At 43.2% G+C, this 14,953-nt stretch overlaps 1 protein-coding gene across 7 annotated transcripts in view; it reads left to right on the forward strand.

The window, feature by feature from the left end:
* The window catches only part of hnf1ba (HNF1 homeobox Ba), a 119,375-nt gene that overhangs the window by 89,964 nt on the left and 14,458 nt on the right, over positions 1–14,953 (forward strand). For all 7 annotated transcript variants that reach the window (XM_052035437.1, XM_052035433.1, XM_052035432.1 and 4 more), the window contains 2 exons: positions 4,181–4,375; positions 8,465–8,583. In XM_052035437.1, coding sequence (XP_051891397.1) covers positions 4,181–4,375; positions 8,465–8,583 — 314 coding nt within the window. The remainder of the gene's footprint in view (positions 1–4,180; positions 4,376–8,464; positions 8,584–14,953) is intronic.

The raw sequence follows: 14,953 nt of genomic DNA on the forward strand, positions 1-14,953 counted from the left end.
AATCCTGCCATTAACCCTGTATTCTGCATTCAAATTCGACCTTCCAAAGTGAATCACTTCACACTTTTCAGGTTGAACTCCACCTGCCACTTCTCAGCCCAGCTTTGCATCCTATCAATGTCCCATTGTAACCCTCGACAACCTTTTACACTATCCACAACACCGACAACCTTCATGTCATTTGTGAAGTTACTAACTCACCCTTCCACTTCCTTATCCAAGTCATTTATAAAAATCACAAAGAGCAGGGGTCCCAGAACAGATCCCTGCGGAACACCACTGGTCACCGGCCTCCACGCAGAATACGCTCCATCTACAACCGCCATCTGTCTTCTGTGGGCAAGCCAATTCCAAATCCACACAGCCAAGTTTCCCTGGATCCCATGCCTCCTGACATTCTGAATGAGTCTATCATGGGGGAACCTTATCAAACACCTTACTAAAGTCCATACACACCACATCCACTGCTCTACCCTCAATGTGTTTTGTCACATCCTCAAAGAATTCAGTCAGGTTTGTGAGGCATGACCTGCCCCTCACAAAGCCAAGCTGACTATCCCTAATCAGACTATGCTTTTCCAAATGCTCATAAATCCTGTCCCCAATATTTTTTTCCAATAATTTGCCCACCACTGAAGTAAGACTCACCAGTCTATAATTGCCAGGGTTATCCCTACAAACAAAGGAATAACATTTGCCACCCTCCAATCATCTGGTACTACTCTTGTGGCCAGTGAGGACGCAAAGATTATCGCCAAGGGCTCGGAAATCTCTTCCCTTGCTTCCTATAGTATCCTGGGATATATCCCATCTGGCCCCGGGGACTTATCTATCCTAATATTTTACAGAAGTTCCAGCACATCATCAAGATGTTCTAGTTTATCAGCCTGTTTTACGCTATCCTCACAAACATCAAGGTCTTTCTCACAGGTGAATACTGAAGCAAAGTATTCATTAAGGACCTTCCCTACCTCCTCCAATTCCAGGCACATGTTTCCTCCTCTATCCCTAATCAGTCCTACCTTCACTCTTGTCATCTTCCTGTTCTTTACATACCAGTAGAACATCTTGGTTTTCCTTAATCCTACTTGCCAAGGCCTTCTCATGTCTCCTTCTTGCTCTCCCAAGTCCATTCTTAAGCTCCTTCCTGGCTACCTTGTAACTCTAGAGCCCCTCTGATCCTTGCTTCCTAAACTTTAAGCAAGCTTCTTTCTTCTTCTTCACTAGACATTCCACATGTCTTGTCAACCATAGTTCCTTCACCCTACCTTTCTTTTCCTGCCTCAGTGGGACAAACCTATCCAGAACCCCCTGCAAGTGATCTCTAAACAATCTCCACATTTCCATTGTGCATTTCTGAGTACATCTGCTCGCAATTTACACTCCCAAGTTCCTGCCTAATAGCATCATCATTGCCCCTCCTCCAATTAAATATTTTCCCATACCATCTGCTCCTATCCTTCTCCAAGGCAAGGGTAAAGGTCAGGGAGTTGTGGTCACCGTCTCTGAAATGCTCACCCACCAAGAGATCTGACACCTGACCAGGTTCATTGCCTAGTACCAGATCCAGAATGGCCTCTCCTCCAGTCGACCAGTCTACATATTGTGTCAGGAATCCTTCCTGGACACACCTAACAAATTCCACCCCAATCAAACCTTTCGCACTAAGGAGGTGCCAATCAATATTAGGGAAGTTGAAACCACCCATGACAACAACGCTGTTATTTTTGCACCTTTCCAAAATCTGCCTCCCAATCAGTTCCTCAGTGTCTCAGAGTCTATTGGGGTTCTATAGAATATTCCCAATGGAGTGATTGCTCCCTTCCTGTTTCTGACCTCCACCCACACTGACTCATTAGACGATCCCTCCAGGACATCTTCCCTTTTTGCGGCTGTGATACCATCCCTGATTAGCAAAGCCACTCCCTCACCTCTTTTACATCCCTCTTCCCTTTTGAAACATCTAAACCCCAGAACATCCAGCAACCATTCTTCCCCTTGTGACAGCTAAGTCTCTGTAATGGCCCAACATCGTAGTTCCATGTATTGACCCATGCTCTAAGTTCATCACCCTTGTTTCTGATACTTCTTGCATTAAAATAGACACACTTCAACCCATCCAACTGACTACAATTTTGCCCCATCAACTGCCTGTCCTTCCTCACAGACTCTACACACTGCATCAACCTGTACACAGATTGTCCCATCCTCTGACCCATCACTCAGATTCCCATCCCCCTGCCAAACTAGTTTAAACCCTCCCCAACAGCTCTAGCAAACTTGCCTGCAAGGATATTGGTCCCCCTCCAGTTCAGGTGTAACCCGTCCCTTTAGTACAGGTCATACCTTCCCCAGAAGAGATACCAGTGATCCACAAATCTAAAGCCCTGTCCCCACACCAATTTCTCAGCCATTCATCTGCCAAATCAACCTATCTTACCCTCACTGGCACATGGCACAGGCAGCAATCCAGAGATTACTACCCTTGAGATCCTGTTTTTCAGCTTCCTACTTAGTTCCCCATATTCACTTTTCAGGACTTCATCCTTTTTCATACCAACGTCATTGGTACCAATGTGTACCACAACTTCTGGCTGCTCACCCTCCCCCTTCAGAATGCTGTGGACCCGATCTGAGACGTCCCTGATCCTGGCACCTGGGAGGCAACTTACCACCTGGGAGTCTCTTTCACATCCACAGAATCTCCTGTCTGCTCCCCTAACCATAGAGTCCCCTATCACTATTGCTCTCCTCTTCTCCCCCCTTCCCTTCTGAGCCGCAGAGCCAGACTCAGTGCTAGCAACCTAACCGCTGCAGCTTTCCCCTGGTAGGTCATCCCCCCTCCCCCCCAACAGTATCCAAAGCAGTATACCTGTTATTGAGGGGAACAGCCACAGGGGTACTCTGCACTACCTGCCTATTCCCTTCCCCTCTCCTGACAGTCACCCAGCTATCTGCCTCCTGCAGCTTAGGTGTGACCACCTCCCTGTAGCTTTCATCTATCACCTCCTCATTCTCCCATATGAGCCAAAGATCATTCAGCTGCAGCTCCAGTTCCCTAACACGGTCTGTAAGGAGCTGCAGCTGGATGCACCTCCTGCAGATGTAGCTTTCAGGGACACTTGAGATCTCCCAGATCTCCCACATCTGGCAGGAAGACACACCACTGACCCTGGATCCATTGTCAGTGCCTTAGCTCGGCACTAGTAGGCAAATAAAGAAACTTACCTTCGTCTCTTGAGCCAAAGCCTCAATTCCCCACTCTCTGGTCCACTCCAACAATAGCCGCACTGCTTGACGCTACCTTCTTTTTATTGGTTGTTGCCAATTGGCTAATTTCCCATTCAATTCTCACCTAACAGTTCGCAGCTGTGCCTCTTATATTGTCTGGAAATACTTGGAAAAGAACCAGGTCCCGACACTCACCTCTTTATGTGGCTCCCACTTCTTGCACTGAGAGTCCCAATTCTCGCTCCAAGTCATGGCCCTTGCTACCTGGAAAAGAACTGAGTCCCGACACTCACCTCTCAGGAGGACGTTCCTCACATAATGACTTATTGACACCTTCAATAAGCTTTAACCTTTCTTCTGAATAGTGGCACCCCATCACCACTGTAGCGAAGGATGAGTCTAGGGCTTTAAGTCCATGTTTCTGAAGTGAGGTCTGAACCTACTTCTGAGGCAGATGCTACAGTGATCCTTTGGGAGTGCCTCGAATGAGATCTCAGACAGTTTATTATCAATTAAAGATGGCATTTACCAGTGTTTTTGACAAACCTTGTGTAGAGTCCTTTAAACTTTCCCTTTAAGTGTTCAATCCAGTAAAACACTGATAACTGAATGTCCGATTGTTTGGAAATTCTGATGGTTTGGTATTGAGCTCACTCATTAGTTGGGAAAGTGAAGCGGGAATCCTGAGTGTGGGATACGTTGCCAAATCTGGGGGTCTATGTTGACCATACTGTGGGCAATGTGTAAAAAAAAGTGAAATAAAAGTTTGTTTGGGTATTAATAGGAGTAACATCCAATAGTTCAGAAAAGTTTACCGAAGTTTCCAGTGTGCCAGATTATCAGACTTTTACTGTAATTGTTTAAACTAAATTGGAAAGATTTCTATACCAAAAGGCTTTTTTCTGTTGCCTAGGATACTGACCTTGTTCTCTTGCCTTTACACTTGCAGGTATAAGCACATCACAAGGGCAGAGTGTCCCTGTTATTAACAGCGTCACAGCCGGGAGTCTGGCAGCTTTACAACCTGTACAGTTTTCACAGCAACTCCACAGTCCACACCAGCAGCCCATCATGCAGCAGTCTCAGAGTCACATGTCACAGCAACCCTTCATGGCCACCGTGACCCAGCTGCAGAACTCTCACAGTAAGACCTTGTCATGGCTTAGAGAGGGAGTGGAGGAGGATGGTGCTAAACAGAATGGGCCTAGTACTCTGCACTGCAGTGAAAGTAGCATGATAACTGCCTAATTGCTTATTGAAACCCCAAAGGTGGAAAAAGCTGAAGGATTCTTTTTATTCATCTTTAAAATGTATTTGTTCTTGCATGCCTGGGTGCTTTACTTCCCTGTTTAGGTACAGGTAAGTTGTGGGTCACCTCTCCAGTGTTATTGTGAGTTTGGATTTCCACAGATTCAGACAGAGCCAGGGAAGAAGTATCCTGGTGATGGTCTTGGTAGGTGAGAGCAAAGAGTGTGTGTGATAACGAGCAAGTTTGAGAACAAACATGAAGCTGGCTGTTATTTCATAACATAAATTAATGGGATGGTTACATTGCTGGCAAGGCCCTAATTGCCCCTGAATTGAGGAAGCAGTTAAGAGCCAACCTCATTGATGCGTCTGGAGTCACATGTAGGTTAGACCAGGTAAGGATAGCGAACTTCCTTCACAAGAGGATATTAGTGAACCAGGCAGGTTTTTGCAACCACCCTTGAGTTTCACGGCCAATAATATCGATCCCAGCACTTTTAAGTTGCTGCCTCGTTTAATTAACTGAATTTAAATTATCTATCTGGCATGGTGGGATACAGACTCTCGTCTCAGATTAATACTTCAGACTAAAATAAAAACATAACATGCTGAAAAGACTCAGCAGGTCAGGCTGTATCTGTGGGAAGAGAAACAGAGTTAATGTTTCAGGCTGAAGACTCTTTGTCAGAACTGGGGACGAGCGAAAAGAAGCTCATTAAGTTGCAGGGAGCGAGGGGATGTCGCAATAGCTAATAGTTCAAGCCCCTGGTTATTACTTCAGTAATGTGACATTATCCTACCATGCAATAGTACGAGGAACAGTACTTTTCCACAAGGTGGATTGGTGCTTTGGTAGGACAAAATCAAAGGGGTCAAAGGTCCTTCTAAGCTCAGACTTACTGGGTAACCTTACAGATTGCTCACCCACCACCCAAAAAATGAGTCAGACTGAGTAACCAAGTTAAGTCACAGGGGCCCAAGCCTCCACTTCCTGACTGAGAGTCACAGGGGACTTTTATTTCACTACAGACGGTGTTGGGTCCAATGATGCAAAATTAAAAATAAAATTAATTTTATAACCTTGATAATGTCCCTATGAGTAACTATTAACCCTCAGACAGCTGGTAGGTCTGGACATCTAAACCAAAGTAGTAATAACAATAATATGGCTTTGTTAAATAACTATATCCTTAAAATACTGAACAGCTAACTTACGTATTATTTTAAATTCTTGTGTCAGACACATACCTCTCCCCAATCTTCATTCTTATTATTGATAGTTTTAGGTTACATTTGTTCCCCCATAAATGCCAATGATAAATCACTAGTTCAATATTTTGCATTCAGTTTAGCAATGTTAATGGCCATGGTGTAGATGTTTGCAGAGGCCTCTTGGTGGATCTAAGGAGTGAGGGCATGGGACCTTTCTCACAGTTTCATTGTCACTTGTTAGTCATCCTGCAGCTCCCTCTCTACCCCTGCTGGAACACGCTTCACTCAGTGCTCCTATATCCGTGACTTCCACCCCTTGGAAGGACAAAGCCAGTGGGTGCACGAGAGTACCACTTCCTACAATACCCCACCAGGCCTCGTGCTGCCCTATTTGCAACACATTTTGCCACCACTCCTTTATTATCAGCCAACTAAAATCCCAATATTTCCTATCATCACCTCTCAGTGGTAGAATATCTATCACTCCCTTCTCAAAGGGCAGTGATAGATTCTGTTGAGCATAGACCAGGGTAAGTAATGCCATGAATCACACCAGCCACTCTACCCTAAAGAAATAGATTTGTATAATTGCATCTGGATTTTATATGAGAATGTTCACCTTTGAGGATGGAATTCTTTAACAGGTGCAAAGACCAGTACTGGGGAAAGAGGGGGTGTGGTGGCAAGGGGGGGGGGGGGTGGTGGCAAGGGGTTCAGTTAATGATCACAGAATGGCCACATAGTTGTTGGAATTTTAAAAATAATTTAAGAGCCAGGGTCAAACATTGTGCTACCATATAATTCACCTCAGGAGCAAATCAGACAAGTGCCTTTCAAGCTAGAGAATCCACAGAAAGCTGTTGAGGAAGGGGTAATACCTCCACACCTTCTGGGCTTTTCATAAGTTTCCTTCCCTTATTGGACTAAGACATAGGTGGATGCCACCTTCGTGAAAATTCTCATTTTGCTTCTTTGTCAATGCACAGTGAGCCATGACACAAATTGTGATGATATAAGGCAAACAATAACCTCAACCACTGAAAATTAAAGGTTTTCCAAACATTTCTTCTTTAATAAAACCAGAAACTGTTGGAAATACTCTGCAGGTCTGACGTTATCTGTGGAGAAAGAAACAAACTTAATGTTTCAGGTCAGTGACCTCTGATCAGAATTTCTACACAAAGGCAGGCACAGGAAAGAGAAGACTTGCCTCTTAATTGTAGCTGAGACTGAAGCAGAACAATTGATTCCAGGAGCCATTTGCCCATATTAATGATGGGGTTCCGTACAACTCTCAATAGGCCAATAGGGTTAGGGCCAGCACTTAATGAAAAATGTTACTACTTGCATCCAGCTAGTGCACTTTCCTCATCAGAATAATTACTGAGAAGCACTGCTGATGCACGTAACAATCTGATTCCACACAAGCAACAGATGTAACTCTTCAAACAAGAAAAATTGGCTCCTCCAGTTTAAGGATGAGCCACTGATCATCCTATCCCCAAGACTAGTTGATCCTCTTGAGCTTAATATGTTTTGAATAGTAATAGTATGACACTGTGGTTAAAGCCCATTCTAAAAGGGGAGATTTTCCACTGATCATTGATTTTGGCAAAGCAGTTGTTTATCCACAGTCACCCATTGCCCATTGCGATTGGTGCCATCACAGCAGTGGACCTTGTAAGCTTCTGACCTGCATGTGAACTGTGATGGAAGCAGTTACCTGAAGTGCTCTGTTAGTGGGCACCAGCCCTTAGATTTGTCGCCCCTTATAAGTAATATGTAGGGTTTGGAAATTGTTTATCTCTTTGGAGGAGTTGTTCCACAATCTTTGGACATTCTGACCCTGTACCTTTGCCAGTAGGATGGGAGAATTTTGGGATATTGAGATGGGAGGGGAGAATGAAAAACTAACTCATACTACAAATACAAATTTCCTAGTAAATCAGTGGGCTCATCTGGTGATAACTTGCTGTTCTGACTGTGAAGTTATTCAGCGACACTCATCAGCTCCTTGGCAGCATTAGTTGGTTGGTGGTTTGCACTGTTGGGAGGACCATCTAATGTTTGCTGCCTGTGATTGTGGACATCCAGCTCAAACTATCAGACACTCTGTAAATTCTTGATCTGAAGGCTGCTCTTTAGGAGGTGTTGGTGATGTTCAATGCTGTCAAATGGATCTGGGACCTCGATTGGCAACTTTAATTTCACCTTCAAAAATAAAACTTCACATGAAGTTCTACACAGTGAGCTTGTTATCCTCTTCCATTGAAGTTAATGGTGTTGAATGAATTGCTGATTTGCTCTGAGCCAATATTATGCTGTTGAGGTGGTCCAGATTTGCAACAGAAAAACCTATATCTGATGCAGTATGTAACACAGGCCATGCTGTTAATTTCCCTTGTAAAGAACATTTATTAATTTAGCTCCTCAGATATGGATAGCAAAATTTAACTTTGCCAACTCATTGATGTCATTTCTAAACTTGCCTTTGTCTGCAGCCCTGGTAACAGTAGCCTGTGCTAAACTTTCTCAATCAATAATATCTCTTGGATTGATATGAAAATATTTTATTTTTAAGTTGCTTCAAATTAAACATTTCATTGCTTGAGTAAATGTGGGAATACAGTATGCCATTCCACTTGTTGCAAAAGTGTGTCTGAGTCTTCAATGAGTTCTCCATTGGATTGTGAAGGCGTCAGAGGTTTGAAGATTAAGATTCATGAAAGAATTGCTTGTCCAACACTGCTGTTTTGTTTTGCTTTTCTTCTAGTGTACACACATAAACCAGATCCTCCCCAGTATTCCCACACTGCACGTTTCCCATCAGCTATGGTCGTCACAGATACAGGAAGCATCAGTGCGCTAGCAAGCATGTCCTCCAACAAGCAGGTAACTGAAGGCAGCATCTACAATAATTCCTCAAAGTGCCTACAGATTGCTGGCATTTAGATACCTTACTCTGGGGTGAAAGCCAGATATATATTGACCGTGAATGGCACATGGTTCAAAATCTGATTGGTTTATGTAACAGATCGATATATTTATTGGCAGTGGGACAATGTTTTCAAGCAATTTATTTCTTTACATTACAGGGGGTGATTTGGCTGGGACTTTTCCCTCAGTCTTGATTTTAAAATGCTCATCCTTCTTTTCAAGACCCTCATCTCTCCTTATCCCTTTTCCTGCAGCCTTATACCTTTCCTCCTAGACCTGCTGGCACAGCTCTAGTGTACGTGGCTCCTAAGGCCCTAATCTTTGTAATTACCACACTAAATCTCTCAGCCTCTCTACTCCTCCCTCTTCACTGAGGGTCCTCCAAATATCCATATTTCTATATTTCCTTACAATATAGGGGTGGGCCATTTCAGTCCAAGGAATCCAACTGGCTCACAGAGCAATCCACACTTCCCCACTCATTTTTTCCCTGTAACCTGTTGTACCCACCAACCACCACTAGATTCTACCACTCACCTAAACGCTCAAGGCAATTTATAGTGGCCAATTACCTACCAATCGACATGACTTTGAGAAGGACACTGGAATACCCAGAAGGAATTCAGTGGGGTCACGGAATGAATGTGCAAACTCCGTACAAACAACGGTCAGGATTAAATCGGGGTCATCATATCGGTGAGGCGGCAGCTCTGCTTAACTGGGCCATCATGTTGTGCCCTTCCCACCCACCTCATTATCTGCCTTAGTGCCAAATTTTACTGGCAATGCTCCTGGGATGTTTTACTACGTTAGAGGGATCATATGAGTGAAAGTTGGTGTTGGATTTGATAACTTGAAAATGAGCAAGATTTCAACCAAATTTACATTGGATGTCACTGAAGGTGCCTCAGCACTTTTGGACATCAGCTGTCAAATGCATGGAGGGTCCAGAAATAAAATGATGGACTTCCTGATACTTGCAGCAAGTCCCAAATTTCCCTTTTCAATTGTCTCTTCTATTGAACTTGCATCACATACAAACATTGAGTAATGTGATACCAGTACCAGGCTGTCCAATGACTTGCCAAAATGAGGCCCCATTTGTCGAATGTAAAAGATCCTGTGATCCTATGGTGAAGAAAAACAAGGAATATTTCCCAGTGTTCTAGCCAACCTTTCTCCTCACCCAAACAGCAACACAAAAATACATCATCTGATAATTACTCTGCTGCTTTTTGTGGGTCTTGCTCTGTGCAAATTGGCTGTTGCTTATCCTAGTTTATTGGTATTGGTATTGGTTTATTATTGTCACTTGTACCGAGGTACAGTGAAAAACTTGTCTTACAAACCGATCGTGCAGGTCAATTCATTACACAGTGCAGTTACATTGAGTTAGTACAGAGTGCATTGATGTAGTACAGGTAAGAACAATAACAGTACAGAGTAAAGTGTCACAGCTACAGAGAAAGTGCAGTGCAATAAGGTGCAAGGTCACAACAAGGTAGATCGTGAGGTCATAGGTCATAGTCCATCTCATTGTATAAGGGAACTGTTCAATAGTGTTATCACTGTGGGGTAGAAGCTGTCCTTAAGTCTGGTGGTACGTGCCCTCGGGCTCCTGTATCTTCTACCCGATGGAAGAGTACAGAAGAGAGAATGTCCTGGGTGGGTGGGGTCTTTGATTATGCTGGCTGCTACACCAAGACAACGAGAGGTAAAGACAGAGTCCAAGGAGGGGAGACTGGTGTCCGTAATGCCCTGGGCTGTGTCCACAACTCTCTGCAGCTTCTTGCGATCTTGGGCAGAGCAGTTGCCATACCAAGCCGTGATACATCCTGATAGGATGCTTTCTATGGAGCATTGGTAAAAGTTGGTGAGAGTCAAAGGGGACAAACCAAATTTCTTTAGCCTCCTGAAGGAGTAGAGGCGCTGGGTGAGCTTTCTTGGCCATGGCATCCACGTGGTTTGTCCAGGACAGGTTGTTGGTGATGTTCACTCCCAGGAACTTGAAGCTGTCAACCCTCTCGACCTCAGCACCATTGATGTAGACAGGTGTATGTACACCACCCCCTTTCCTGAAGTCAATGACCAGCTCTTTAGTTTTGTTGACATTGAGGGAAAGGTTGTTGTCATGACACCATTCCACTAAGCTCTCTATCTCCTTCCTGTACTCCGATTCATCACTGTTTGAGATACTGCCTACAACAGTGGTATCATCTGCAAACTTATAGATGGAGTTAGAGCAGAATCTGGCCACACAGTCGTGAGTGTATAGGGAGTAGAGTAGAGGGCTGAGGACGCAGCCTTGAGGTGCACCAGTGTTGAGAATAATCGTGCCGGAGGAATTGCTGCCTATCCTCACTGATTGAGGTCTGTTTGTTAGAAAGTCAAAGATCCAGTTACAGAGGGAGGTGTTGAGTCCTAGGTCTTGGAGTTTGGTGACAAGCTTGCTTGGTATTATTGTACTGAAGGCAGAGCTGTAGTCAATAAACAACAGATCTACACTTCAAAAGTATTTCATTGATGAGAATGCCTTGGACATTCTGAAGTTGTGAAAGGTACTATAGAAATGCAAGCCTGTTGTAGATGTTTCGGTGCCAGTGACATTACTTTTGAACTGGAAGATGTGAGAGATTAATAGTTTCTAAGCAAGGACAGAGCCAGGGAAAGGAAGGTGGTGGGAAGACCAGGAAGGGAGCTGAATAGAACAAAGGGCAATGTCTGGACAAGCAAGTGAGGGAGAGAGGAAAGGATGGAAGGAGGAATCGTGAGTGGAGCATGGGCTGAATGGCCTATTTTTGTGCTGTATCTCCCATGTAATCCTATCCAGGGGAGGTTATTAAATACCAACAGGGGTGAAGAGGTGAGCGTGAGGTGAGCAATCAAGACACAACGCTACATGGCGAGTATCAGTTAGTTAACAGAAAAAAGCAAGTGAACACGATTGCAAAAGCCGTCATAAATTATAGCACTGACAGTTACCGACTGCAATACTCGTAGCAAACAAGGCAGCTCTGTGTTTTATGACAGTTGGGTGCGGCTCAGTTAAAAGTGGACTGAGACGTGAAGCCTGCTGGTTGCTCTGAATAAAATCTCTTTCCACGTGGGTTAACCTTAATGCATCGTTTCTGCTGGATAAATCTGAGTCATTGGTACATATAGTAATACACTGCTTCTTATAAGCAGTAACGCCTTATTTAAGGGATTTATGATCAAGCTGATTTTATGACGCCTTCATCTGGACATGGAGAGAATTTAATGTTAGTTAAAGTAAATTTTGCCTCCCATGAGATGGTTGTAAAGGGAGGAAAATCCTGTAACCCAGGGAGCTCAGTGAAAGCTGTGGGATGGGATGGACTGTGCATCATCTATTTCCCATCTATTAATCTTAAACCATAAATATCAACCATAATGTGCATTTATGCAGTACTTCCAATATGTCCCAAGGTACTTCACAGGAGCTTTTTCAGACAAAATGTGACAGTATTGCACAGGAGGTAATTGGAGAGATGAGATTATAGAGGTGAATTTTAAGGGCCAAGTTTCAGGAGAGAGGGAGAGAAGCCCAGACTTTAGGATGAGGCAACTGAAGCACAGGCACTTATGGGGGAGCAATATAAATTGGAGATGAGCTAGACTCCAGAACTGGAGGAGTGCAGAGATTTTGGAGGGTTATTTGATTGCAGGAAATAACAGATAGAGAAGTCAGAAATAATTAAATGAGTTTATCAAAGTACATGTAAAATATAGTATGGGAACAATTAATCCCAAAGTGCTATTGACTAACTACTCAAAGGTCACCAATCTGAAGGAGGGTGGTGGAGAGAGCTTTCATTACCTCACCTCCACATTGCTACCATCTCACCCTTATGCTCCTGTTACTGGTTGCAGATTAGTGGTGGTGGTCACTCTTCCCATAGCCCTCTGTGATTCAGAGATCACTCAATCAGTTGCATTCCTGAATCCTCCATATTGGAAGCAATAATCTTAGCCATGACTAGAAGCGAGGTTACATTGAGAGTGATATTTATTTGGGTTACTATGGAACCTTGGCAGATAATTAAGAGCAGTACACAAGGTCTCACATGGAGAATACTTGGTTTCTGACTGGTCCATATTCACCAATTGTAGAGAAGACCCCTATTTTTCACATGTTAAGGTAACATTTTGAAATGTTGTTGCCTAGATCAAAGATTAAATAAAAGGAATGATTCCCTCTAGTAGACTTTTTCAAACATAAATATCAGCATTATATGGGAAAGAAATCCACTGAGCACAGAGGACCTGCAGAATAGCAACTTATCAAGGACCCTGAGTGTGTGAGAATTCTGTTAAAGAGATTTGAGCAAATAGTGTTTAGGGTGGCACGGTAGCGTAGTGGTTAGCGCGACACTATTACAGCACCAGCGATTGGGGTTCGATTCCCGTCGCTGTCTGTAAGGAGTTTGTATGTTCTCCCGTGTCTGCATGGGTTTCCACCGGGTGCTCCGGTTTCCCCCCACATTCCAAAAGACGTACGGGTAGGTTAATTTGGGTTTAAAATGGGCGGCGTGGACTCGTTGGGCCAGAAGGACCTGTTACCATGCTGTAAATAAAATTAAAAATTAAATTAGAATAGTGAAACTAACTCCATTCTCTGAGAAGAAAAGCTTGGACAAATAATTTATTCCCAATCCTTAACATATGGATGAGGATTTTGCTGAATTACTATTACAAATTACAAAATGATTGGGCTGGAACTTGCTGGGAAATACTGCCAGATCCATACCAAAGGGATGGTATTTACCAGTTCTGTGAGGATCAGCAGGTTCAGCAAAGCAGAAGTCCCGAATTTGCTGGTGAGGATCCACCAACAGTTTCCCAGCTGTACTCCAACGTTGGACTCCTCAGGGAGTACAGAGGCAGAATATACACTTGCTGAATTTCCTGGTACTTAGCTGGGGTATCCAGTCACTGAACCTATGCCAGGTTAGACCTGGCACAGGAACAGCAAGCCCATTCATTGGCATGAACAGGAAAGGCTATGGGAGAAAGATAAGTGAAAGATGGTTTACATTTTTTAAAATTGTGTTTGCTTTAATGATTTCAGTTATTTAAATGTTTTTATTCTTAACAATTTTTAATTTTTTAAATATGCTTTATTGATTGGAAGTTCTTCTGAATATCAGGCACTGTTAAGTGCTCAACAGTGGCAAAGCCTGGGGGTGTGGTTTATCTAGCTGTCCAAAATTTCTTGGCTCTTTTGTAGGCAGGGCTTGCTCTGACCCACCCATGTGATGGCATTGTGTCACACATGGCTCTACTACTGGCAAGCTGGCATCTGGGGATCAGTAAAAGCTAAATAGGAATATTTTTAATCAAGCTGCTGACAGCAAGTTCTGGCCTATTATGTTATAAACATATCCTGACACATCCAACAGGCGAGGGATTATCTTACCAAATCTACGTTACTGATGGACAGCCTTGTTAGCCAACAGGGTATGCCCTCAAATTTCCATTCTGTTCAGGATGGGTAAGGCTAACAGCTGGCAAGACATATTTAAATGATTTTAATACAAATTCCAACCACAACCTGAGCACAAATACTTCAGTTTTGATTCTTTTAGCTTATATTTCACTGGGGGAAAAGTTACAAATTGCTCTGTGTGATTTGTAATGACCTAAAAAGACTTATGTTTCCATTAATCATCCAATATGATTTTTAAATCAACAGCATCCTGTGTGTAATGTTCCAAGGTGGTTTACATGATCAAACAGAGACAAAAGATGACACAAGAAAGAAATATTAGCATCTCTTAGTCAAGGAAATAAACGAGAGAGGGAAAAGTTCAAGGTGGCAATTCTAAAACTTGAGGCTTAGACAGCTGAAGAAACAAAAGGCACTCCTGTTGAAGGAATTCACTAAGTGAAAAGAAAATGGTAATTGTCACCAAATTTACATATTACTATTAATCCTGCAACAGTGTGCACACCCTTTGTCCTCTATGCTGCTTTTTGTTTGTTATTGTTGGCATTTACTGTTGACAACATTCCCCATTTTATTTTCCTATGTCAGCAATTAAAATGTTGTTGTAAAGTCCAGCCACGAGGTGTCTCTGTGGAATGAAACCCTCCCTCCCCCACCCCAGTGAGACCAAAACTATCACCAACTTGTTTGCAATATGTATAAAAAAACTTATATCATCAATTGGCATTGGACAAAGACAGGGAATACTTACTGAAATAACTTATCCGGACCGTCCTGTAATAATCATCTGTGGATTGTCAGTTTATTTGGCTTCAACTAGTATGACCAAGAAACTATTGCTATTATTGGGTGAATATT

Source organism: Pristis pectinata, chromosome 21 (genome assembly GCF_009764475.1).
Source record: "Pristis pectinata isolate sPriPec2 chromosome 21, sPriPec2.1.pri, whole genome shotgun sequence".
NCBI classification, from domain to species: domain Eukaryota; kingdom Metazoa; phylum Chordata; class Chondrichthyes; order Rhinopristiformes; family Pristidae; genus Pristis; species Pristis pectinata.